At 43.9% G+C, this 26,658-nt stretch overlaps 4 protein-coding genes across 7 annotated transcripts in view; 2 read left to right on the top strand and 2 right to left on the bottom strand.

Annotated features, from left to right (window-relative positions):
* The window catches only part of SMARCAL1 (SWI/SNF related, matrix associated, actin dependent regulator of chromatin, subfamily a like 1), a 43,783-nt gene extending 34,666 nt beyond the window's left edge, over positions 1-9,117 (top strand). For 2 of the 3 annotated variants that reach the window (XM_035128216.2, XM_035128221.2), the window contains exons 15-18: positions 1,145-1,327; positions 3,541-3,641; positions 7,641-7,740; positions 8,697-9,117. In XM_035128216.2, the coding sequence (XP_034984107.2) occupies positions 1,145-1,327; positions 3,541-3,641; positions 7,641-7,740; positions 8,697-8,891 (579 nt within the window). In that variant the 3' untranslated portion in view covers positions 8,892-9,117. The remainder of the gene's footprint in view (positions 1-1,144; positions 1,328-3,540; positions 3,642-7,640; positions 7,741-8,696) is intronic. The other variant, XM_060278457.1, reaches the window with a different exon arrangement.
* A 2,356-nt stretch (positions 9,118-11,473) lies between these two features.
* Positions 11,474-12,932, bottom strand: LOC118091321 (ras-related GTP-binding protein A). Its single transcript, XM_035128188.2, has one exon. It carries the CDS (start codon positions 12,754-12,756, stop codon positions 11,815-11,817), a length of 942 nt encoding a protein of 313 aa, XP_034984079.1. The 5' UTR covers positions 12,757-12,932; the 3' UTR covers positions 11,474-11,814.
* A 64-nt stretch (positions 12,933-12,996) lies between these two features.
* Positions 12,997-17,915, top strand: RPL37A (ribosomal protein L37a). Its single transcript, XM_035128202.2, has 4 exons — positions 12,997-13,152; positions 14,097-14,225; positions 15,412-15,494; positions 17,771-17,915. Exons 1-4 carry the CDS (start codon positions 13,150-13,152, stop codon positions 17,832-17,834), a joined length of 279 nt encoding a protein of 92 aa, XP_034984093.1. The 5' UTR covers positions 12,997-13,149; the 3' UTR covers positions 17,835-17,915.
* Positions 17,916-23,315: 5,400 nt separating this feature from the next.
* Positions 23,316-26,658, bottom strand: part of IGFBP2 (insulin like growth factor binding protein 2) — a 57,126-nt gene continuing 53,783 nt past the window's right edge. The window contains exon 4 of one of the 2 annotated variants that reach the window (XM_035128175.2): positions 23,316-26,196. In XM_035128175.2, coding sequence (XP_034984066.1) covers positions 26,029-26,196 — 168 coding nt within the window. In that variant the 3' untranslated portion in view covers positions 23,316-26,028. The remainder of the gene's footprint in view (positions 26,197-26,658) is intronic. The other variant, XM_060278475.1, reaches the window with a different exon arrangement.

Genomic DNA, 26,658 nt, shown 5'->3' with positions numbered 1-26,658 from the left:
GGATTAAATGTGTTAAAGATAATCTTCCGGCTGTCAGTTCTCATATTTCTAATCAATAGCATGTCATGAACTAAAGCTTTTTAAAAAACCCAACAAGTTGACCTGTATAAAGTTTAAACAGTATGAAGAGTATAAATAATTACATGTAAAACTGACTCATTAGCATTCCTCCCTGCCAATTGAATAGCCATCTGGCATAATTTCTGTAGCAAAATTCCCTCTAGCCAAAAATTCCCTGTATGTTTGCCATTGACCCTGCCACTTCCCTGACTTGGAGTTTTGTTTCTGGCATCCCAGTGAGCTTCAGATAAGTCCTGCTGGCTCTGGGTGCTTCCAAGTCTCAGAGCTAGGCCAGAGAGCAGCTCCATAAGTTGTGCTGGGGAGACGCTAATCAAATTGAAAGGCGTGGTCATCACTGGCGACCTGGCAGTGACATTTGTAGCACCCCTGTCCCTCCTAAATACCACAGCTCACAGGCCTTCCCTGTACTGCGTGTTCTAGCCTTCGTTGGAAGGGAAAGCATTTGGTTCCAGAAAGATAATAACCTCTTTCATCCGTGGCATCTGTATTTAACCAAGATTTAGTGCAGCTCTCCCAGATTCAAGTTCAGCTCGAAGTCCCTGGTATCAATGGCCTTCATATGTCAGGGCTGCCTTAAATATGCGCTAAGGCAATTTAAAATAGGTTTTCCTAGATAATGTTCTCGCTCTTCAAAGATATCAGAAAGCGTTTATTATAGTACAGTACTGGATTGAGTGTTAGGATGAGAACAAAGTTACCTGTTCCAAGCAGTGGGGAGAAGGGTCAGAAAGAATGAAGCCAGATGGCATGAGGGAGTGTTTGGGGGTAAATTAGCTAACCAGCCAGCAATTCCTGTTTACTGGGATTGGCTGGCAGGTATGAGATAACTGATCGCCAGTGAGTCTGGACAAATACAACTACCTAGCAACTCTAACCTGCTTGGAGCAAAGGCAGGTCACAAATATAACAAATGCAAGTTAAATCATCTGCTTCGCATCTTGACTAGTAAAGGAGGGGGGATCCCAATGCTCTGTTTGGCATGGCTCCAGTTTTCAGCCAGGTGAGGAGAGAGGAGCAAGCCCTGATGATAAGTGACCCTTTGTTTCCTCACCTTCCCTTTCAGCATATTGGGTACATTCGCATTGACGGTTCCACACCCTCAGCTGAGCGCCAGTCCCTCTGCCAAGAGTTCCAGTTCTCTGACAAGCACTCTGTGGCTGTCCTCTCCTTAACGGCGGCTAACATGGGGCTCACCTTATCATCCGCTGATTTAGTTGTGTTTGCAGAGCTGTTCTGGAACCCTGGGGTAAGACAGCTTGGATATTGCCCGGGGGTGCTCCTCCTGAAAGGACGCTGTTCAGAGTTGTAAGATAAAACCATAAGAGGCTATTTGTGGGGGAACTGAATTGTGTACTTTATGTGTTAAAGTATAATGACTTTGTAGCTATGGTTGTTAGATGGTACCTATAAAAATGAGTATCTGTCTGGTGGTGATGCATGTTTTGCATATAGTATTTAAAGCTACTGCTGATCACTCAGCTCCCACCACAAATAAACATTGCTGATAGCCTGCTTGGTTTGGCTCTGTTGAACCAAAACACACTCTTGCGGCCTAATGACTACAAAACTGTTCAGTCAACTCTCCCTCCTGCTCCATTTCAGGTGTTTGCGTGGCTAAGGTTTCCCTTTATCAATCACACCTATTTATCATTTGTCAAGTCCTCTACGATATTTACTGAGCAAAACCTAGTTAAAAAACAACGACATGGATGCAGCTAAGCTCCAGTTAACTGGATTTAGTCACAACTAACCTTTTTGGGATTTTGCCGATTGGTTTACACCAAGCACTATCACTTTGTACAACAGACTTCATCTGAACTCTGAACTCTCACCTTCCTCTGCTCTCCCTTCAGTGCCCCCTATCCTGGGGGGGGGGGGGAGGCTGCAGGGCGAGCAGAAGTTGTCCTTTTTGTATGTGTGTAACATTGTGTGTGCTACTGTATGCAAGCCGTTGACCTGAAAGTCACAACTCGTTTGAGGTACACCACTCTTGCCCCTCTTCTGAAGATGGGTAGCTGGGGGTGAGAGAGAGAGAGAGAGAGAGAGTGACTTTCCTTAAGTCACTTGTGCATCTATGTAAGAGGTTGAGCTTTAATTCGGGTTTCCATTTTTACAGTCCAGCAGCCCCATCTCCAATTTTCTCCTCTCAAAATGAAGTTGGCAAGAATGCAGTAGAAGGCCTTTGCTCCAATAACCACATACTGAGATACATTTCACTGCTTAGGTTAATGTAATGTTCTTTACATTGTAAGTGCTCCGTTGTCTCCCAAAACAAATGAATGCCAGCAGCTTTGGAATGATGATGATGATGATTTTATTTATACCCCGCCCTCCCCAGCCAAAACTGGGCTCAGAGCGGCTAACATCAAATGTACAACACATTAAAATCAGGCAATAAATTCAAATACATCCTAATATCAGATCAGGATCAGAATAAAATCCAATCAGATGGCAACCCGTAGATTAGGGTTGGGGACCTTAAATGCTCACCAGGAACAGCTGTTTGTGCTGTATCATAACTGTAGTTTGGAATAAACTTTGTACACTTTCAAACAGCAGCTCTTTTGTGCTGTTTTAATGGAACATCCTGACTCATTTCATGGAGGATTAGGTTTGCACTGGTTACTGGCCATGAGTGTTATAGCGCTCTTATATAGCCGTCTAGTTGACTACTGTGGGAACAGAATCCCATATGGGAATCTGGCCTGATTCTGCTAGGCTCTCTCTTCATTTGTTCTTACCATTGTGAAAATAGAAGTACACAAAGTGACAAGGTAGCCCATTTCGTGTCACCTTGTGTCACAGTGGCCGGAGTAGGCTACTTCAGAGTAACGACGCTACGCAGCTCTGCATTTTATTCTTTTATTGGTGCTGCGTATTTACAGTGCTAAAGTCATTGCTATTTACACAGAGTGATGTGTTCAGTCGGTATCAGAACCTCCGAATGACTTTTGGCGCGTCTTTCCCCAGCACAAAAGCCTCGGAAGACCCATCCTCTTGCCCCTCCTCTTTCTGCGTAATTCTGGCGTTGGAGGGATGGGTCTCCCCCCCTTACTTGCCCCTTCCTGTCCCACCTGGGACCCTGGCTCCGCTACCTTGCCTGAGCCTCGGACCCGACTTCCTGCTTCCCCACTGGAATCAGAGCTCCCTCTGCTTTCCCCTGTGGTCAGTGCTGGGCTTGAACTCAGGAGGGGAGGGACTTCGCGATATCCCCTGTCCCTCACACCTTGTAAATGTTAGCTCCCTCTTTGATCCTCAATGTTTCCTTTTTGTAAAATGCTTTCTTTTCAGTCATTCATTCTTTACATTTTAATAATTCTTGTCAGCAAGGAAAGGGCCATCTGCTCTGTACCCAAGCATAATGATTCATTGGTTTATTGTGAGGGGTTGTAGCAGCAGTAATTGCTCTCCTCTCTCTCTCTCTGTTTTCTAATTTGTGTATGTGGTTTTTAAATGCAGGTTTTGATCCAAGCAGAAGATCGGGCGCACCGAATTGGGCAAACAAATTCTGTGGATGTTCACTACTTGGTAGCAAAAGGCACAGCTGATGATTACTTGTGGTAAGAAGCTGGTGGAGCATGAGACTCTTATTATCGAGGGCTGGACGATACCTGGTTTTCAACATTGCAAAATATCACCAGCTAAACATTGGGATATACTGATGTATCACAAAAATGCCCCCCCAAAAAGGATGGAACTATTTAGAGGCATTGACCGGCTTCACGGTTTCCCCCACATTGTGATTTTTGCATAGTGCGCGCCTACACCCACACACCATGATTTGTAATGCATTGTCAGGTCAAAAATGAATGAAACTGATATCCTGATATGGACCTCAAACTGATTTTGGATGATAGATTTATATATCACCCAGCCCTAGTCATGGGTTTGAGTTGGGCAAAAGATTCCTGCATTGCTGGGGGTTGGACTAGATGACCCTCACGGTCCCTTCCAACTCTACAATTCAATGATTCTGTTGGTCCTCTCCATCTCCTTCCCTCCATGCTGTGGTTTATAACTTTGATCGGGAGAGGATGAAGGTCACCCAGTTAGAACCCTTTGATTCCACTTGGAGTCCATGGGCAGTGAGCAGCCATATGTTTTGTCAGCACTGCTCAATGACTCTCCCCACAACCTGAGCATGCCAGACTATTACAAAAACGCCTAGAGACTGGAAGCACTCTGCTCTTGCAATCAGAATCAGTTTGGGAAAATCAGCATCTTTCCTGTTCATCACAAGTGTCATTCAAGTGCAGGATGACTGGTACTTGATTGTTCCTTGGTTTTCAGCATTTTGCAAGGGTTTAAGTGAAGAAATGCAAGCCATCTCAGGTTATTGCTCACTCTGAGCTTGCAATGCGCTCAAGAGGGTTTCTTTGGGTGTGTGTGTGTGGAGGATCTGAAGACCAGAGCCCAAGTAGTTTGGTTGGGTCTATTCATGCTTGGGTGGCATCTTCCTTCTGTAACTTCTGTTACAGCTCTCCAGCAGTCCGCATTCATGACTGAGAAGAAAAGTAGGATGAAGCCAGGAACGCCTATAGGCTTGGGAGGATTGTGCTGCAAGGTGGAGGTGGGGAAATGGCCCACCGGCAGCAAGACAAGGCACATCATCAGATGTTTTGTACTCTCTGGAGCCCTGAATATCAGCTTTGCAAATAATTATATCCTTCCCTCAGAAGAAAGTAGGAGATGACATATCGCCCACACATGAAAGAAAGCTAATGACAGTCATTTCCCCATTTTACTTGTAAATCGCCGCCCATAAAATGGTTAGTGCGAGAGTGGAAGAAAATGTGCTGTTTGCCAGGGTGGGGGGTTGTTCCCGTCTCTTTCCACGAGGCACTGTGAGAACACTTGGCTAGCGGAAAGTTTGTGTTATCGTATGAAGCGTTGCCTTCCGTTGAAAAGAAGTGACATTCTTTTTCTTTTATCTTGAGGCTGATTTGCAGGACTGTATTTATTGCATGGCAATTGCAGCTGTCACAGATGAGCTGCTACAGAATATGAACATGGCACTCGCCAGTGGGAGGGAGCTACTGTACGTAAGCAGTGGGAAACTTGCCATGTAGCAGAGCTCGCTTGGGCTGCTGGTGGCAGCTGGACCTTTTGATATGCATCACCTTAACCACAGTGGTAGTAAGCATGCAAAGCTCTACATGGGGCTGCGTTTGAAAAGTGCTCAGAAATTTCATGTGGCTGGCTGGCTGGGACTGGTTATAGGAAGGTTATAGAGAGTGTGTGTCCATTGACAGAAAAAGAAGTACCCCTTGCTCTATGCAGAATAGGGTGATGACTTTTTTTACAACCTCATTTCCCTATATCATAATTTGATGAGCTTTCATTAAAGATTAGAGAAAATCTTACTTTCAAAGAGATTTGATTATAAAACCCTCACGCACAAAATGATTTTTAAAATTTTATTTATCAGTTTTTTGACCATTTTTGAAGTCACTGTAAGCAGATATAAAATTGGAACCCAAGCTTTAGAGTCACATATATACAACATTATATAGGGTCATCAAACACACAAGGAAGCTTTTTTTAGCTGCAGTAACAGAATAGACGCCGCTAGAGGACGATGTTTTGCTACCTCTCCTGTAGGTTCTTTTCCCAGCATGCCCGGTAGGGTCTGCTGGCTGAGTTTTGAGGTCCCAAAAAGAGGCTTTTACCTTGCGCAGGTGTGACATTTGTATACCCTACGTTGCTAAGAACACTCCCCATTGTGGATTGTGATGTTGTGTCCAAATTTGATATGAAATATATATAGAATTGTTAATACAATTTTATGAAATGGTAAAACAGCATACAAAAAAAATTAAAAATGGTTTGTGCGTAACCTTTTTAAATATTTCAATGAAATATACCTCATTTTAGTCATTAATAGGCAAAAGTTCATCCATTTGTGCTACAGGAAATAATTTTTGAGGAAAAAAAATGAAAAAGGCATCACCCTAATGCAGAATGTTTAAATATTTTCACAACACTTTTACTTCAAAACCAATTATTTTCTTTTTAATTAGTTGCACATTTTTTCCTCCTTGTTGAATAGGCTGCAATCCTGCACACTCAATGGGACTTACTCTTACACTTATAAGCTTGCACTGTTAATTGCTAGTGTCCCAACTTGGGCACTTTCTATATCGTCTTCATCCACACACAGACCTTATGTTATTCCCTTTCTGGATCCCCTAGCTGTAAAATCTGTCCATCTTCCTTTCATTTACAACTTTGCACCATCTGGGTTTCACTGACTTTCATTTCTCCTTTATAGTCTGTTGCCTATCTTATGTGTTAACTTTTCACCCCCAGTCTCAGAAATTTTCACGGCTTTCGACTATAATAATTTAATCTTTGCTGAAATCTACCCACTACCTTGTTGTTGTTGTTGTTGTTCTAAGCATGTATTCATGTTTCTTTTCTCTGCTCCCAGCTCTCAGCCTGTGCATGTTCAAAAATTCAGACATACACACAGCGTATTTTCAGATAATGTTGTTTGTTCTTTCTTTCTGTCTCTAATCAGAAAACTTCTCAGGTTGCATTATCATACCACACCCTGACTTGCATGAAATTAGAGTTTCAGGAGCTGACTAAGTAGAACACAGGCTTTGCTTGTATTCCTTACAACAGGAGTAAAGAATTCATGGCCCTCCATTCTTGGACTCCAATTCCCATGATCCCTCACTATTGGCCATGCTAGCTGGGGCTGATGGAAGTTGGAGTCCAGCAACATCTGGAGGGCCCAGAGGTTCCTCATTCCTGCCTTACTCTCTCCCCTTCAGATTGTGCTGGGGTGGAGGGGAGTGAAGTGAAGCTTGTTCACCTGGCACTGATGGTCATCTGAATACTTTGGCTGTGCATGCAGACCCCAACAGTTTCCCCAGTGTTGTCTTTCCAAATGGTGTGGGGGTGGGGTGGGGTGTTCCATTCATTTTCAAAACAATATTTCCCTGCAGGATTCTCCCCTCTCTCCCCCACCACTCTCAGCAGGGATCCAGTCTTGCCGTCTTGCTAAGCCTATGTTGGCAGCCAACTAATGGGAATTAGTTTTTAACTTTAGGGATATGCACAGCTGCAGTAATACACCAAACTGCTATTTTCCCAGAGCTCTTGGTATTTTCTATAGGCGCAAGTTCCCAGTCCTCCTAGGCTAGAAGGGGAGGTGTGTCTATATAGCAGTGTTTTGAAACCACAGAGGCAGAGGATGGACTTTGCTGGGCAGCACAAATGCTTGTATGAATCTTCTTTCCTGATATCCCTGTTACTCCTTAATGTTTCCCACGTTCCTCCACTTCCAAGCAAAATATCCCAAATTCATTGTGAAGGAATTGTTTTTATTTGGGAGGTGGAATTTAAAATGCAGACCTTTGACGTCTTCACATAGAAATCTGAAAAGACAGTATATATGCAAATAGTGTGCAGCAAAGTAATGAAAAAAATTCTCATCTGTGATGTCCTCTGCTTACTGGCTGAGTAGTTCAATGCTTATAGTGCTTTCACTAAGAAAGATGCTTGCTTCAAAGAATCTTCTTTGTAATTGTAATGCCTGTATTCTCCACTAGGCCAATGATTCAAGAGAAGATCAGAGTCTTAGGGGAAGCTGGCCTGTCTGAAGCAAAGTTCTCTGAGACAGCCGAAGCTACAGATTACTTCTTCTACAAGGTAACTTTTAACATTAAACTAAATTCCTGGAGTGGGACGCAGGTGGCGCTGTGGGTTAAACCACTGAGCCTAGGGCTTGCCGATCAGAAGGTTGGCAGTTCGAATCCCTGCGACGGGGTGATCTCCCATTGCTCGGTCCCAGCTCCTGCCAACCTAGCAGTTCGAAAGCACGTCGAAGTGCAAGTAGATAAATAGATACCGCTACAGCGGGAAGGTAAACAGCATTTCCGTGTGCTGCTCTGGTTTGCCAGAAGCGGCTTTGTCATGCTGGCCACATGACCCGGAAGCTGTACGCTGGCTCCCTCGGCCAATAACCCGAGATGAGCGCCGCAACCCCAGAGTCAGTCACGACTGGACCTGATGGTCAGGGGTCCCTTTACCTTTACCTAAATTCCTGGAGGCACTTAGTTTCTCTCCAACATGCATGGTCTTTCGTGCAATAAAGTTGGGGTAGGAAACATGAGGCCCTCCAGGTGTTGTTGGATTAGAGTTCCCATCATTCCCATTACTGATGCTGGCAGGTGCTGATACGGTAGGCATCTAACAGCATCTGGAGGGCCACAGATTCCCCACCCCTGCAATAAAAGAATAAAAAAGCAATTATTCAGGCATCTCCAAGCATGACTTACCATGTTCTGATTCCTTCTGTGGACAGCAGCCATACTTGAATCAAAGGCACCTATCGGATGGTGTCACTCACTGCAATGACTTTGATGGAGAAGCTCCATCCTTTGCTCTTCAGAGATCCTCCTATTTCAATGTGCCCCATTTCTCTTTACCACTCAAATAGCAGGGAGAGGAAAGCAGGCTGATGGTCTAGTCTGCATCTTATTATCTTGGGGGATACCTCCATGTCTCCTCCATCTGTTCTCTATTGACTGTCTTCTTAGTCTGTTCTGTTGACTAGCAGAGCTCTTTTGTCTGCTTGCCAGTGACATCCCTCTTTAATTTCCTAGCAGGACACAAATCAGCAGACCATCTTAAACCTTTTCCAGAGGACCTTCTCGGAGGATGCAGATGATATGGATGAAGCCCTGCTTGTGGAAATAGTTGATGCATGTGAAGGTTCTGGACCACAGACTCCATCGAGTGAAACGGAATCAAGTCTGTGCAAGAAACGGCGTGTTGATGAATATTTTTGCAGACAGTAAACTCAGAAAATGATGCGCTTTTTTTGTTAACTAAGATTGTATTTAAAGGAGGGCCAAAAAAAATCAGTGAAAATTGCTTTGATTGTTAAATATTTATTTTTAAGATGGGTTAGCTTGTTTGCTGACTTGAACAGCTTTAGCTGCCTTCTTTTTATTACTTCTCTAGCTGGGAAATCAAGAATCTGTGACTCTACCCACACTCCAATAAAATCTGCAGTGATACAGATGAATTTTACTGCTTGAATCTTTGCTGCAGCTCTGCGTTTAATACCTCTCCACAGGATTTCTTGAGAGATGGAATACTCCTCCTCATGCAGCAAATAAATCCTGTTTGGCGAGTTTAGAGGCTTTCAACAATTCTATTCTCGTGGGACAGATTTAAATAATTAAGCAAGAAGCTGCTAGAAAGAACTGTGGGGTGCCTGTTTTGAGGGCAGGCCTGTAAAATTCTATGAGAAAGGTAACACTTCTGGTTACATTTTATAAAATGAATGTTTTGTTTGCACAGTGGTACTGAAAAAGGAGGCATGCTTTAATTGTTTGTTTTCCTTGAATCCGTAAGTTACAATAAACTAGAACCAGATATGACTTGTTAGAGGTTCAGGGTGAGAAGGTCGGTGGTTTGAATCCACGCAACAGGATAAGCTTCTGTTGCTCTGTTCCAGCTTCTGCCAACCTAGCAATTTGAAAGCACACCAGGGCAAGTAAATAGGTACGGTACTGCTGTGGAGAGAAGGTAAACAGCATTTTCTGTGTGCTCTGGCTTCCGTCAGTGTTCCATTGCTCCAGAAGTGGTTTAGTCATGCTGGCCACAACTCGGAAAGCTGTTTGTGGACAAATGCCGGCTCCCTCAGCCTGAAAGTGAGATGAGTGCCACAACCTCAGTCGCCTTTGACTGGACTTAACCGTCCAGGGGTCCTTTACCTTTACCTAAGGGTGAGAAACCCATGGTCCTCCAGGAGATGCTGGACTGCAGCTCCCATAATCCATGACCATTGGCCATACTGGTTGGGGCTGATGAGAGCTGGAGTCCAACAACATCTGGAGGGCCACAGGTTTTCCACCCTTATCATAGATGGTGGGTAATTCCTTGTGGGGAGAAAGACTTGGCAACCTTCAGATTCTATTCCAGGTAGACAACAGGCAACCTGCAGAGCATACTTTGCTTTTCCACCCATCCTCTGTCATTTAACATCCTTGCTTTTACTCAAGCCCAACAAGCTTTTTCTTACAAGCACCAAAGCACAAGTCCAGGCCACATCTATATAGGCATGGGATTTGCTCACACTTGGGTAAGGATGGAGCTTCTGCACTGACTAATTTGAATAGCGAGCCTACGTTGATTCTGGTCTCCCTGCATAACTTGGTTTAGAAAATAGGAAGCTCCCTTATACAGAATCAAAGCACTGGTCTGCTCGGTGTATCGTCTACAACTGACTTGGCAGCAGCTAGGGTTTGGGCAGTTGTCTTTCCTTGCCCCACCTGGAGATGGTGGGAATTGAACAGGGGACCTTTTTGCGTGCAATTCATGTACCCTTCCACCAAGCTACCTTCGTTTACCATTCACTGAACTGAGTCAGCTGCAGAATCAGGTTGTCTGCACAGGCAGGACTCAGTGGATCTCTATTCAAGGATTTTCTTTGTTTCCTCCAGGCGATTTCACTTTGATTGAAGGACACAAAATAATAAAACATTTTGAAATTAACCTTTATTGTATATGACTTTAATTTAAAACCTCATTCTCCCATAGAAATATTCCCATTTGCAGCTAATTTTCCAAGGCCCTTCTCTCTGTCCTCATCCCACCATATGACGTGCAGCAGGATAGCTGTGGAGACAGGACCTTTTTGGTAATGGTGCTTGAATTGGGAAATTGCCTTCAAAGGGAGAGTTCTTTGGGCCTTTCATTTATGTTTGCAGGTTAAGATTTGGGATTATAGCAGATAATTAATGGTGAAACTGGTATAAAAGTGGAATTATACTCCATACAACAGGTTCTGCTTAGCATGATTGGAGCTGCATTTTGTGCCAGCTGACATTTCTGGATGTTCTTTGGAGGCAGCTCAATACAGCAGCCCAGTTTGACTGTAACAAATATTTGTGTGCATCACAACTGCCTATTCCTGCCAAAGCTGCCCAAAGGCATTCATTTATCCGGATGCTAAACTGCCCTGTGGATACTTTAAGGCGGTCGTCTTCAGGAGCTACTTTTAACTCAAGCATGCATATGGGCACCCATTTCTTATGTTTTTTTTTTTAAAAAAAAACCCACTTATTTCTGTAGTAATGCTGCTGTTGTGACCTGTCTTGCATCAGACCATTACCTCGTGGTAAGTCCCAGGACTGTACAGGAGCGAGGGCACCCTGGTTACACTTGCCCTGGAGCTTGGAGGGTTAAGCGGGCTGGGGCCCCCCACCAGGGACCAGCTGTTTTTTTTTTGTTTTGAGTTTGTAACTTTATTCTAACAAGACTCACGCCCTGACCCTCAGACAAGCTCTGCATAGACCTGGTAGGTCCTGACCCACCAGTTCAGGACTGATGCTGCAATGCATGCACACATATTAAAAAAGAATATAGCACGTTGCCATTTCATATTATTTATTCATTCCCAGTGTCCCAGCTTTTTGACTCTGACCTCCCCTAGTACAGTGGCTTACTTTCTATTATGCACCATATTATGTCACAATGCAAGATTAGCATCCAAAGGGAGTTACTGTACTGTGCCATAAGAAGGATGCAGTTACTGTAAGTCGTTCAGAGTTGTCACGTCGTCGTCTTCTTTTATTGACGTACAGGACGTGCATTTATTATCTCATAACATTCCAAATTTAATTGCCATTTCCAGAGTTATAGGCCTGGAGGTTGCGCCCTTTTCCCGTGTTGGCTGAGCTTCCCTGGGCAGGAGCAGCCGCCCCAGCGCGCTCAGCGCATGAGGAGGCTGTGCTTGGGCCCATCCACCCTCTCCAGCTTCTCAAAGTGCTTGCGAGCGTTGCGGATGTTGATCAGGGTGGCAGCGGAAGGTATGGAAGGGTCGGACATGACGACCATCACGTAGGTGTTGGAGGTGAAGATGTCAATGAAGGCGGCGAAATTCGAATTGCGCACCTCCATGCTCTGGAAGGAGGCAGCCAGTTTGCTGCAGCTCAGTTTGAATTGCTTGATGATATTGCTGATTTTCTCAAATCGGTGGATGTCGCGCTGCTCTTTGCACTGATAGTGGGAAATCACCAGGAAAGTCGCCCGCTCGAAAAGAAGGACCTCGTCAGCTTCAATGATCTGCGCAAAATTCCTCAGGTTAGTCTCCAGTTGCTGAACGTTGGGGATCAGCTGGTAGACTATGCTGGACCACGCCTTGTAGAGAGTTTCATCCCAGATGGAGGTCCGGAAGCAGGCGCACTCCAACGGGCGCGAGAGCCGCTTCAAATCCTCCTCCCTCTCCCTGAAAATCACATCGCGCTGATCCTCCTGGACCAAGTCCATCTTGTGAACCAGGCAGAAGACTTTGGCATCGGGCGAGTTCTGCAAGATGGCCTCCAGGCACGACTGGTAGTAGTGCATGTCCTTCTCAAGCTCCCGACTCTCGACATCGAAGACGTAAATCAGGACCTCGACGTTGCGGAAGATGTTGTCCCTCTGGCTGGTGAAGTAGTTCTCCATGAAGGTGTCCTGGCCGCCGCAGTCCCAGAGGTTGAGGACCAGATTACCCAGGAAGCGGACGTGCGAGTGCTCCACGTCGATTGTGGCGCCCAGTCGGCGGGTGTCGCGGGCGATGTAGTTGGCGAAAATGATGGACCTCATGCTGGTTTTGCCAGAGCCGCTCTTGCCCATCAGGAGAACCTTCTTCTTCATGGCTGCGTTTGGCATCACACGCCCGGCGACAGAAGGCCGCGCCCGGGGAGAATCGGCGGGGGAGACGCTGCGGCGCGAGCAACCTCTCCGTCGACGTCGCTGGAGGGTCAGGTGACTTCAGGCTGGAGGGTCAGGTGACTTCAGACTGGAGGGTCAGGTGACTTCAGGCTAGTTCTCGCGTCTTCTACGGCGGCTGCTACTCTCTATTCGAGGCAACCGAAAAGCTAGAGAGACGAGGAAGTCTTGACCATAGAGTCGCAGTACCTCCTGGCGTGCAGACAGTCGCTTCCGTGGTCTCAATGGTTGCGTCACGCTCTGAATTTTTTTTCCCTTCCTGGCCGGGTGGGGCATTGCGCGTGCGCAGAGGGCACTTCCTTCTCTCTCCCTGGGGCCTGCAGCGGTAACAAGATGGTGAGCAACCGCTCCTTTCCTTTGCTACTTGGGTTTTATCCGCCGCCATCCTCTCCGTCGCTCGCCTCTCCCGCACGGGATCGCCGGGAGTGGGAAACATGGGGGCAGGCTAATCCAGGCAGCCGAGCATTGGGAGCAGTTTTGATCGGTACCGGCGCTTGGGGAAGTCGGCTTGGTGGAAGGGGCGCTTGCTGCTTGCGGGCTGGAGGCGGGGGAGAGGGATGGTGGCGGCGGCGGGCTGGATTCCCTTGCTTGTGCTCTGTTGCTGCTGCTGTGAGGCCTCGCTTGACTTAGCGCGGTGGCCAGCTGGAGAGTGTTTTCCTTTCCCTCCTCTTCCTCCAGTTTAAATTCAACGATGGGAAGTAGAGAGGGGTTGTCGCCTTCGTCTTAATCAGGCATCCCTAAACTCGGCCCTCCAGCTGTTTTGGGACTACAACTCCCATCATCCCTAGCTAACAGGACCAGTGGTCAGGGATTATGGGAATTGTAGTCCCAAAGCAGCTGGAGGGCCGAATTTGAGGGTGCCTGGTCTTCAGCATTTGCTGCAGAAGGTGGCTAAGGAATCCCTGGGTTTTCGGGTCCTCTTGAAAGCTATGCTCTGCATGGGCCTGGTAGGTCCTGACCCACCAGTTTAGGACTGATGCTGCAATGCATGCACACGTATTAAAAATGAATATAGCAAAGGGGTCGCCAGCCCTCTGCTCCTGGTTACCTGGTCTCTATGCCAGTTCAGTATCTATTACAAGTTGTTAGTCACGGCTACACTGGAGAACCGGTAATAAATGGCTTTAACTTGGAATTTGTGTTTTTCTGAGTTCACCGTGTCTTCTGAGTAAACATGCCTAGAGTCAGGCTGTTAATTGTTGTAAGTGTGGGTATAGTTGCAAATAACTTTGCCAGAAATGAAAATTTAATGTGCTTCTTTTTTTTTCTAATGGTAATAGGCCAAACGAACCAAGAAGGTTGGGATTGTGGGTAAATATGGCACCCGATACGGAGCTTCCTTGAGGAAAATGGTGAAGAAGATTGAAATTAGCCAGCATGCTAAATATACTTGCTCCTTCTGTGGCAAGGTAAGTGCACCCTCTGTTGCTGCAGAGCTCCCAGTCCATAATTTCATTTTTTTTTTTCAAAACTCCACTTAATAGTCATAGTTTACCTTTTGCCTCTTATGCTAACTAAACTGCTCAGGCATAGTATTCTTTGTAATAATCAACTTAAAGAGGCTTGAAAGTAACCACCATGTGCAATCAAATTCATGAGAGTATAGAGTAGGTATGAAGAACCTGTGGCCCTCCAGGTGTTGTAGTTTCAACAGTATTCAGCCCCATCTGGCATGGCCAATGGTTAGAGATGGTGGGAATGATAGTCCAACAGCATCTAGAGTGCCACAAATGAGGTAGATCAGTGGTTAGCCAAGTACTGTAGACCGTGGACTCACTGTTTTTTTTATTAATTAAGCCATGAGCCCCCTACTTTTGAAAATTTTCATAGAATTGTAGAGTTGAAAGGGACTCTATAGTAGTTTTTGTTATCTGAATGGTGCCAGGCACCGATTCAGCACATTCATGGCCTCAGCTGCTGACGATGAAGAGAAGTAGAGCTGCATCGTAACAACAGCAGTCTACAAAACTCTTGAGTGACCACACCACCATTTCAGGTAGATGTTAAATGGGGGAAGGATAGGACTGACCCCCTGTGGAAGTACATACTGTAGTAGAGAATCCATGGGGCTAAACAGTTCTCCCAATATGTGCTTGCTGTTTCAGAACATGTTGTGGCGTTTCTTGGTGTGTGGTCCTGAGCTTACATTTGCTCAGACCTGATTCTATGCAAATTCATGTGTGTAGGGTTAAAAACATGCATTATCATCACTTTTTTTTAACACTGTTGTGTGTTTAAAACGGGTCAGCAACTTTTTTCAGCTGTGGGTCAGTCCACCATCCCTCAGACCATGTGGTTGGCCGGACTATATTTTTTGAGGGGGGGGGAATGAATGAATTCCTATGCCCCACAAATAACCCAGAGATGCATTTTAAATAAAAGCACACATTCTACTTGCGTAAAAGCACACTGAATCCTGGACCGTCCGTGGGCCGGATTGAGAAGGTGATTGGGCCACATCCGGTCCACGGGCCTTAGGTTGCCTACCCCTGGTTTAAAATGTTGACTAGATACTGAGATGCATTTTGATGGAAGTGCCATGGTATGCTGGATGCTCCCTGGGGAAGTAAGTAGCTTTTGTGTGTTTTTTTACAGACCAAAATGAAGAGGAAAGCTGTGGGTATTTGGCACTGTGGCTCTTGTATGAAAACAGTAGCTGGTGGCGCCTGGACATACAAGTAAGAGAAATTATATTGGTTGAGGGGTATGCGCACCTAGGGGGGAATATTCCATTTTCATCTGTGGTGGGTGCTGTGTGGAGTTTGGTATGCTGGTGGAAAGTAAATTAAGAAGAACCCAGCTGAATCAGATCAAGGACCCATCTAGTCCAGGATTCTGCTTTTGCAGTGGTGTGGTTAACCTGAACCTTATGATACACTCAAACAGGACGTGTAGAAGTGCATTCCTGCTCTTGACTCCCAGAGCTGGTATTCAGAGGCATGCTTCCTCTTGACACAGGAGATAGTACATAGCTGCAATGACTAGGTAGTCTTCTCTAATTCATTTGTCTAATCCCCTTGAAAAACGGTTCATGGTTGTATATCAAACATTTTCTCTTCAACTTCACAGTGATCAGTGTTTGGGAGTGAAAGGGAAGGTAGAAGTTATTTAAATAGAGCAGGGATGTCCAGCCTACAAGAGACTGCGATCTACTCCCACTATTAAAAAAAACAACTGGCAGTGACCTACCCATTGAATTGATAAAAGTTGTTGAGCTTTTTTTTAGGAAGTCAGTTGTTGAGCTTTTTTCGGGGGGGGGGTCAACCGTGATTTACCCCTGCCATTGACCAGTAGATCGCCATTGACCTATTGGACATCCCTGAAATAGAGACATTAGCAATGTAATTATCAAACATGTACAGTCAAACCTCTACCTGCGACCATAATCCGTTCCGGAGGTCGAAACGCTGGGAGAGGTGCCATTGTGTGCAGGCATGGGCGGCAATTGCCGCTTCTGCGCATGTGCGGACGGCAGCAAACCTGCCGGTTACTTCCAGGTTTGCTGCAGACGTTGGGTGAAATGGACACAAGCAGAGGCGGACGTAAGAAGAGGTTTGACTGTATGTGTTTAAAAAATACTTGATGCAAGGGATGGGGGCAGTCCTCATGATTGCTCCTTCTCGGTAGTGGCGCCTGCCCTGTGGAAAACCAGGGTGGATAAAAATCAATGATTTTTTTAAAAAAATCAAAAAAATCGGATTTTTTTTATTTAAATCGGATTTTTTTGATTTAAATCGATTTTTTTTATTTAAATTGGATTTTTTTAAATAAAATGCTTTTTGAGGAAAATATATTACCATCCAAAGGTTATTCCATCATGAAATAAAGATTAGTTTTTTAATTATGTAGAATAAGGTTGTATATGTTTATTTTTTTGGGTAAATAAATTCCATTAATCCATTCACAATGTCATGCTCTTCCAGAGGTTTTTGTAAGATTATTGGGCATTTTCTAACCCTAACCCTACAAGATATTATCACAGATGCTTGGTTTACTTTTGCAGTTCTCAAAACTGAATTTGACTCAACAGAGATCACATGCCTCTTCTTCACAGCAAAAATGTTATAACATGAACAGAGTTGAGAAAAAGACCTTAATCCTATTGTTCTACAAACCTATGAATACAGAAACAACCCCTTCAGTGCTAAGTTTCAAGAAGTTCAGTGAATAGAATAGAAACAATATTTTTCTGATTGTTTGGAGTGGACAGTATTTAAGTTTTTCATGTGTAGGCTGGGCTGACAGTCTAAGTTTCTTAAAATATATTATTTTGTTTAGCCAAATTAGTTAACAAACATGGATGTTTGTTTAAGCAAATAACATATGCTGTAATGTTATTGTTTCAGTTCAATAAATCTATTTAAATTGTTATTATTAAGGTAATGATTATTTTTAAGTTGTCCAAATATGAATAACCCATTAAACTGGGGATAAAAAACTAATATGAAAAGTTGTTATTCTAAAAATCTTCATCTACTTGCATATTAAAGTTATACCAGGAATAATTAGTCTTTATGTAGAAAACTATGATTTAAATCAAGCCTTACTGACTAGTGATTTAAATCGTGATTTAAATCGTGATTTAAATCAGATTGATTTAAATCAAATCCACCCTGTGGAAAACCCTCCCATCAGATGTCAAGGAAATAAACAACTACAGGTATCTGACTTTTAGAAGACATCTGAAGGCAGCAATGTCTGATTTTTTTTGTATTTTTAATATTTTGTTGGAAGTCGCCCAGAGTGGCTGGGGAAATCCAGCCAGATGGGCAGAGTAAAAATAATACATTATTATTATTATTTATCTAAAGAAGAAAAACCCCAACATTTTGTATGTTCTATTAAACATTTCATTTAGCTGACTCTTGTTCTAAAAAAAAAAGTTTAAAAGCTTATTACAGAAACTGCTAATTGTCTCATTTGAAGTAATAGTGATACTTTTTGTTTCTTCCAGCACCACTTCAGCGGTGACAGTGAAATCTGCCATCAGAAGACTGAAGGAGTTAAAAGACCAGTAGAAGCATATTTTTGTTCCACTGTTACTCTTCCTCTACAGTTCATGTCCTTATTGTCAATTAAAGGTGGCTGTGAACATTGAACCCTGTTGGGTGTTTTGTGCAAGAACAGTCCCATCAGGCAGTGTACCTTTTTGATCTTGCTTTTTCCCTTTCTGCACCTAATCTCAGTTGGTTTATGTAAGAGTAGCAATAATGTGCTATACATGTGGATTCCAAATCAGGTCAAGTTAAAATAGAATGTTGACATATTTGTCAAGCAGTAACATCCCAATAAAAGTATAATGAACAAATTAAAGCATGCAGAATGAAGTGCTTGTAAGTCATGCTGATTTTGGTGGGAGAGTTAAGCACATAATCACTCACATTGAAATTGATCCCACTTAACTGATATTTTTGCCAGCATGTGATCTGTACTCTTCCAAATATAATTGGAGCTAAGGTACAGAACAGAAAATGCTGTTAAGGCCTCATGAATAGTTGTAGAGTTCTATTTTCAGAAAACGGAGCAATCCTAATTGGAAGGACGAGGAGCAGCAGATTCCCTCCTGACTGGGGCAGTGAATGGGTGGGTGGTTTTGTTCCACCAGCTCCAGGCTGCTTTGGCATCAGGGCAGAAATCAGCTGTCTCCAAGAGTTGGGCTACCTTTTCATCAGTGGATCTAGCACCAGCATTGCTCTGTTCCGTGTGCCGCCCAAAATAGCTTTGCCCAGAGGTAATGTGTCTTCACTGCGCCTGGTGGGCACAGCAGGGCCTTCCACACTGGTAGAGGGGCACTTTTGCTAAATCCTGATCCCCAGCAGGAGTGGAAAAATTGGGAGTGAAGATTTCTCTGCCCTGCATTTTTCACACTTTTCTAATGGGATGCCAGTATTTTGCCAGTGCAGTGAGTGAGACACTTTTCACACACATAATTGGCTGAGTTCAAAGCATTCGGGAATCATATTTTTGTAGAGTTGAACGGGACTCAATGGTCCAACCCCATGCAATGCCGAAATCTTGGCTAAACATTATTGCCATATTGAAACTTTAACTTGGAATATAACAAAAACTCATAAAATCTGTACCATATACGTCAACGATTGTTTTTGTCTGAAATAATTTTTTTAAAATTTGATGTCTATTCAAATCATTTTTTAAAAAAATCTGGTATGTTCTTTTCTCTTGAATCTCAAGATACTGAGCACATCTCCTAAACAATGTTGTTTAGAAGGTAGTTTTATCAGGCATTTCCTTTCTTTTAGAAGTACCATAAGTAAGATGGAAAGGGGGACACGGGTGGCGCTGTGGGTTAAACCACAGAGCCTAGGGCTTGCTGATCAGAAGGTCAGTGGTTCGAATCCCCGCGACTGGGTGAGCTCCTGTTGCTCGGTCCCTGCTCCTGCCAACCTAGCAGTTCAAAAGCACGTCAAAGTGCAAGTAGATAAATAGGTACCGCTCTGGCGGGAAGGTAAATGGCATTTCCGTGCGCTGCTCTGGTTTGCCAGAAACGGCTTTGTCATGCCGGCCACATGACCCGGAAGCTGTACGCCAGCTCCCTCGGCCAGTAAAGCGAGATGAGCGCTGCAACCGCAGAGTCGTCTGCGACTGGACCTAATGATCAGGGGTCCCTTTACCTTTAAGATGGAAAGTCTCAATGCAGTAGTGGATATTTTCCAGCAAAGGAACTTTTGCATGTTTTCGTCTTGTGTCCCGCAGCAACCCGAAAGTACCAGAACGGGTTATTTCTGCGTTTCACTGCTCACGCATGTGCAGAAGCACTAAATTACGCTTGGTGCATGCGCAGAAGCACTAAATCGTGCTGTGTGCATGATGAGCAGACGTGGCAATTCTGGATGCGAACACTTTGAGTTGCGGACGTGCTTCCGGGACGGATTATGTCTGTAACTCGAGGTTCCACTGCACAGCTCTTAAGCAGGGCCATGGTCTTGTAATGGTGGGTTCACATCTGGCAGAGGAGCATAGTATTGTTATGGGAGGATAGAGATCGCCATCTTGGCTTCTGGTAGATCTTGCACGTGCATATATGAGGGAACCCGGAAGGTGATGTGGTGCAGGAGGAAGCTGAAATTTTCTTAAATGCAAATGTTAAGGGGAGATCAGGGCCTGAAACCTAGTATCTTGAAAGAGGCAAGTGGCCGTTCTCCCATTCAGTCATGGAACAAAAGGGTCCGAGTCCATTTTGAGATTATTGCGATGAGCCATTCTGTTGATACCTCCCACAGTGCGTAAATGTTTTCAACTGGGACCAGCACATGTGGAAGACGCCAAATCGCCCCTCTAGCCCATACAAATTATAGCCTGAGGGATCAGGGCTGGAAACTGCTCTTTGTGGCTATTACTGCAGTCTTAAGGATTTCCGAGTCCTCGAAAGGGCTACTGTAGCCTACTTAGCAGATGTTTTCACATACTTAACACCCTCAACACCAAGTCTTCAAGGTAGCGATATGAATATTTTTTGCATTGAAGATAAGATTGAGGCAGTGATTAAAAAACTATGGTTTTGAGGAAGCCAAGTCGAAGGAAGCCTCACTAACATCCCAACACTGGAGAAATTTCTGGAGGCCACTGACGACGAATTGATACCAGAAGGAAAACATTACATTACTAAGCACCTGCATGATTTAGATTACTTCCCTGCGCCAAATCCTGAAAACCTTCGGATAAGGAATCCTTTTGAATGTGGTGATGTACAACTAACGGCTCATCTACAGAAAAGCAAGATGCACTTCTTGACATGACTTGTGATGGTTCATTGAAATCAAAGAATGTAGAGTGGACCAATTTTGGGTGAAAGTTTTTGCTGATTATAAGAAGTTAGCTGAACATCTAGCTTTGAAACATCTAGTTCCCTTTTGTTCCACATCTCTTTGTGAACAAACATTTTCAACATTTTGTTATATGAACAAGCATAGAAATTGGCCTGATGTTGAACCAGATTTGAGAATAAAAGTAGGAAATATTGAACCAGATGTGGAAGAGATTGTTCAAGACAAAAAGAAGCATGATTTCTCCCATCACATTTAGGTTTAGTGTGTTTTGAACATTTTGTTAGGAGCCGCTCAGTGGCTGGGACAACCCCCAGACAGATGTGTGGCTAGGAAGTAAGTAAGTAAGTAAGTAAGTAAGTAAGTAAGTAAGTAAGTATCATCATCATCATTTAGTAGCTGCTAGACATAATTTGTTCACTTGTACTATACATTAATAAAATGTCTGCCTCCCAACTGGATTACTGTCTTTTTTGCATGGTAATATAATGAATTTTATGGTCTGTTTTGTTTGTTTGTTGTAGTTTAGTCGTGTCCAACTCTTCGTGACCCCATGGAGCAGAGCGCGCCAGGTTTTTTTTATAGTATACCTAAAACCCATTGCTTATTATGGGCTACCCCACATTTTCTTCAAAAAACAGCTTTGCACAGGCAACTACTATAGAATTATCAAAATTTCCAAGAGTAGGGGGTACCTGTGGTTTGGCTTTTGAAAAAATAGGGGGTCCTCAGTAATTAGCTAATTGGGAACTTACAGTATAGGGCGAGATGGAGTTATCATTGAAGAGGTTTGTCCTAGATTGGAGCCAACTTTGTCATTTCTTCTCATCTCTTCCATTACATGGTTATTTTTCTATTTATTGTGCTGCAAGGTGGTACTGTAGTTTTTGTTTTGTTTAAAGCTGTAGTGCACTTTGGAATTAGAAACAGAATCTGACTGATCCTGCTCAGTGGAGCAAGTGGGAGGAACAACCCATCCAGGACTCCCCTCCATACCCTGCAGAAAACGAACTCTACGTTTAAGTCCAACATTCTATTCAACCACAAGAAAATATTTGCCTAATACGGTGAGGGCATTTTGGCACAAGTAACACGTAGTCCTGCTCCGTCACTGACCACAGAATAATAGTATATCAATAATAAGTTTGTAAGAACTAAATTAAAAGCATGCATGGGGAATATTGCATTTATATGGGAAATAACAAACACATCTCTTCTCTGCTGGGTTGCTGTGATACTTGAGCTTCAGTTTTACAAATGGCCTCATGTGGGAGCTGCAGTTCCACTAGTTCCATTTCCCTCCCTGGCCACTGTTCTATTGATCTTGCCTTTTCATTTTATAAATGAGCTGAGACAACTTTATTCAAGAGCATGCAACTCCTTCTGTAGTTACCTAGTTGTCCTTAGCCCCCAGGAAATGGAAAGATGCTGAAAGAGGCTCAATACATATTTGGCCTGGGTTGTTTTTTTTGTGTGTGTACATGGCTTCCCCAAAGAGGCTATTTCCATTTCGGCAGTGGAATTTTAGCTTGAAGTTCAATCAATCCCCTTCATTTTATTTACCTTGCTACATTTTTGTGATGCACTTTCAAATGTATGTGTCAGGATGTGCCTGGTCTTTTCTGGACAGATGCTGCTGTATTTGAGGAGATGTCCACCATTTTTCAAGGGAGATTTACCTTACCAAGACTGTCTCTGACAGTCCTACCAATCAGGAAAGTGTTTGCACCTGGGAGCAAAGTCTCACACTCCAGTTGTGTGGATGCTAACTCATACAGATACATAAAAAGCTGGTCATGAACATCTCCCCTTTCTGAGCAGACAAATAGGATCAACAGCTGAAGATGTGCAGTGATGCCTAATGAGAGCAGCGTTTGTAATTTACAGTGGTACCTTGGTTCTCAAACGCCTTGGTACTCAAACAACTTGGAACCCTAACACTGCAAACCCTGAAGTAAATGTTCCAGTTTACGAACTTTTTTCGGAAGCTGAACATGCTCTGTTTTGAGTGTTACGCTTCCAATTTGAGTGTCACACTGAGGTCTGTCTGTCTTTGCTTTTTCCATTTTTTGTATTTTCGGCTCTTTGTTTTGTTTTTGTGACTGTGTGGAACCTAGTTCAGCTACTGATTGATTGATTGTGTGGCTGCAGTACATTGGTTATTGCTTTCATTTTATGGATCAATGGTCTCGTTAGAAAGTAAAATTCATGTTAAATTGCTGTTTTAGGGGTTGTTTTCAAAAGTCTGGAACGGATTAATCCATTTTGCATTACTTTCAATGGGAAAGCGCACCTTGGTTGATAGGGGTGATATGATAGCCATGTTCAAATACATAAAAGGATGTCATATAGAGGAGGGAGAAAGGTTGTTTTCTGCTGCTCCAGAGAAGCAAACACGGAGCAATGGATTCAAACTACAATAAAGAAAATTCCACCTAAACATTAGGAAGAACTTCCTGACAGCAAGAGCTGTTTGGCAGTGGAATTTGCTACCAAGGAGTGTGGTGGAGTCTCCTTCTTTGGAGGTCTTTAAGCAGCGGCTTGACAGGCATATGTCAAGAAAGCTTTGATGGTGTTTCCTGCTTGGCAGGGGGTTGGACTGGATGGCCCTTGTGGTCTCTTCCAACTCTATGATTCTATGGTTTTTGGAAAACTTTGGTTTTGGAACAGACTTCTGGAATGGATTAAGTTTGAGAACCAAGGTACCACTGTATCATTAAGCTGGCTCACCAGGTGAATGCTGATGCTCTCACCCTGGGCCACACACAATACAATAAACTGCAGGGCGACACATGTTTTGTTTGGCATCCCATTTCATTTATTCCAACTTTCTCACAATTTAGCAATCAAAACAAAATAGAAAAAAGCATTGTGATTTCTAAACAGGAGTACAAATTTCAGTTGTGAGTTGATGCTTGTGATGTTCAAATTCCTCTTCAATGTGTATCAACCACAAAGAGCACCACCTGCCCCCTTATAATCACTAGGTGTTGCAGTATGGAATCTGGATGCCTCTCAGAGGGGGGAAAACCCAACAAAAAAAGAAACACATATTTATGCCCCCAGAACTTGGAGGTGCTTTGATGTCCTCATTGATGCTGAATGCACCACAGTTCTAGGTTTGTACTTAAAAAGAACCTAAAGGTAGCTAAAGGTAAGTCTGAGGGGCAGCTGATGTTCCCCATCAAGGCACTAACACTAATGTTCATGGGTGCTAAATAGATTGAAAATGGGAAGCAGTAATTATTCTCCCCCCCCTTCCCCCCCTTTTGCTGTGTGGGGAATCCCAAAAACAATAACACTTTCTGTTTTATGAGCCTATGGGTTCGGGAAATGCCAGGCAAAATTGCCTGGTACTAAAAAAGGTAATCTCACCACCACATTAACACTCTTCATTTTCATCCATCCATCATCGCAGCAGGCTAGAATGTGCCATATTTTTTATCCAAATGGTCTAATGGGATGGTCATTGAACAATGTCCACTCCTAAAAAGTCTCCAGTGTACTTGGGATCTGTTTCCGTCATAACCACTTGCATCGTTGCCCTTGTTCTGTACTCCCTCACAGAGCAGGCACCCTCATTCCACAAACACTTACCTAGCATTTTGCCGCACCACCACTGTTTTCTCTATCCAGCAAACTACTCAACGACTGCTCGCACTCTTTTGCATTACACATTTAAATTTCACCTCATTTCTTCCATCTGATCTCTGCCTTGGGGGAGAAAGAACCCAACTAAGAAAGTCAATCTCTATGAGTCATTTATTTTAGGGTGGTGTGTGGTGGCGTTTTCACACTGTTCATTTACCACCTCATTTTCACAATGGAGAGGAGAGGGAAGAATAAAAGTAGTTGAAACCACCTCCGATTACTAACTGCTGCATAATGGTTCAAGACACTTCTCTTCCAAGATGGCGGTTAGGACAAGGAAATTGCTCCACTTGTGAAAACGTGGTGGTAAAGTAAAGCACTTGCTGCACACTCAGGACATTTGCAGAAAGGGGGGGGGGAAACTATGTTGCTTGGGTTCCCCCCCTCAAAATACTGTATTTCAGAAAAACAAAAGCACCCAACCTCCAATGATTATACTAAGTAGATGAACCTAGCAGTTGTCCTGTAAATATGAATTGGTATATATAATAAAAGAAAATCTAATTGTTCATGCAGCTGCTAAATCAGTTTTCAGCATTTGCATGATCCACACAAAAGCCAAATCAAGAGTGTCTGAAACAATATCAGAGAAGCACAATCTATTATTGGGAACGTCATATTCAACACCACATCACCCCAGCTCCCAGATATTAATTATTATTCTGTCCATGTGTATATATGCATGTGTGTCCATCATCTTCTCAGTCTGCATTTCGGGGGATTACCGCACACTGTATAAAGTGTTGTTTACCTATTGCATTGCTCACTTGGGTCCCAAGCAAAAGGAAGGAGGGACATTGGCAGCAGCTTAAAATGTGGGTTTTAAATGGGTTTTGGCTTCTTGGGGGAGGGGGAATAACAACAACTGAATTTAAGCTTCTTCCCCCAATTTTTGACCCCTCTCTTCCCTGCTTTTGAGTTTAACTCTCGTTATAACCTTATCTGAAAGAGTTGACTGCCTAGCGTTGACATTTTCTGTGTATTAGTGTTTCTTAGGATGCATCAAGACTGAATGCAATACAAGGTCCTACCTAAGAGAAAGTTGCCCAGAGGTGCAAAATTCTTAAAGAATAAGGCTCCCAGGGCAGGGAAAGAGGAGGGGTTGAACTTCTGTGTCAAGTGCAGTGCTTTGTGGAAGAAATTGGTGTCAGGAAGTAGCTCCCTCCCACTCTATATGCTTTTTGTGTAGCATTCCAGCTGAGTTATGTGCTGGACAAGGATTCTCTTCACCCCCTCAATATATGCTACAACCCACACAATAACAGGGGAACGGGTTGTCAGGGCTGTGTGTAGCAGGCAACATGCAGTATTTACAATCTTTGGTCTTTGGTGTGTGTGTATGGCAGGTGGGGGCTGGGGCAATTATTCTCCCATCCACCATGATCCCCCGGGTTCTTTGGAGAGGCCTGGGTAAGAAATTCAACGGCCAAGAGGGAAGTTCAGCTCCCTTGTTTCTCCTGCTTGTTTGCTGCAAGGCTACAAGTGGTCTAATAATCGTGAAACCTCTTAGGCAAAAGATTATTTTTAAGGTTTAGAAACCAGTCCCCGTCCCCACCCCTGCCACCAAGCCCCTTTGCAATTCTTCCCCAAGGATTTAAAGGTAAGCAACTGGGAGGCACACGAAGCCCACAAAAGGGCTTCTGGACCTTCCAAGAAAAGAGAGAGAGAGATAAAAATAAGATGCATCGAAACCCATGTAAAATCCAGCGCTGAGACGAGAGGCCAAGCTGCCTGCCTGCCAGCGAGTGAGAGAAAGAGAGAGAGAGAACACGTCCGTCTATTGCACATGCAAAGCATGTGCTCCCCGGTCCTCTTGCTCATGCACAGGGTAGAAGAGGTGGCACTCAGGATCTCCGCGGACAGTGGGCGACCCCTGGATGATTTTCCCAGTGTTGGGGTTAACGCACCAGCATTCTCCTCGCTGGCCATTCACCGACATCTTACACTAAAGTTGGAGAAGAGAGAGAGAAGAAGAGACCATTGGCTTAGGCATGACTACCTGAAATGGAGCACATGGAAAACAACGTTCTCGACTTCCTTCCTTCGCAGACAGGGAAGGGAAGAAGCAGTTTACACCATTCACCTCTAAGAGCAGCACCAATGGGCTGGAGGTGCTGCAAGAATGCAAGGGAAATCGCTGCCTGCAACTGTCGTGCAGTGAGAGCATTGAAGTTTCACTGTAACACCATTATACATCCCATCAAAATATACAAGCACCTCTTGTGGTGTTTTTTTTTAAAAGAGACCAACATCATATTTAGGGAAAGTCTGAGATGATGCAAATGTTCTACTGCAGTAGGGGCTTCCTCATATCTGGTGCAAGTGGTATATAGGAACAGGTGTGCAAGAGATACACTTCTTCTGCACCCACCCACCCATTACTTCTACAGTGGATTTAACTCATGGC

Source organism: Zootoca vivipara, chromosome 1, assembly GCF_963506605.1.
Source record: "Zootoca vivipara chromosome 1, rZooViv1.1, whole genome shotgun sequence".
In the NCBI taxonomy this organism is placed as follows: domain Eukaryota; kingdom Metazoa; phylum Chordata; class Lepidosauria; order Squamata; family Lacertidae; genus Zootoca; species Zootoca vivipara.
The sequence above is the reverse complement of the archived record's forward strand: the minus strand, read 5'-3'. Positions and strand labels throughout refer to the sequence as shown.

What these genes read in the sequence shown, in the direction of transcription:
- RPL37A (XM_035128202.2), top strand. An exon ending in CTTGCTCCTTCTGTGGCAAG is followed by an intron (nt 14,226 to 15,411) that starts GTAAGTGCACCC and finishes GTTTTTTTACAG; the next exon opens with ACCAAAATGAAGAGGAAAGC. An exon ending in GGTGGCGCCTGGACATACAA is followed by an intron (nt 15,495 to 17,770) that starts GTAAGAGAAATT and finishes TGTTTCTTCCAG; the next exon opens with CACCACTTCAGCGGTGACAG.
- LOC118091321 (XM_035128188.2), bottom strand. Translation starts at nt 12,756, where the DNA reads ATGCCAAACGCAGCCATGAAGAAGAAGGTTCTCCTGATGGGCAAGAGC.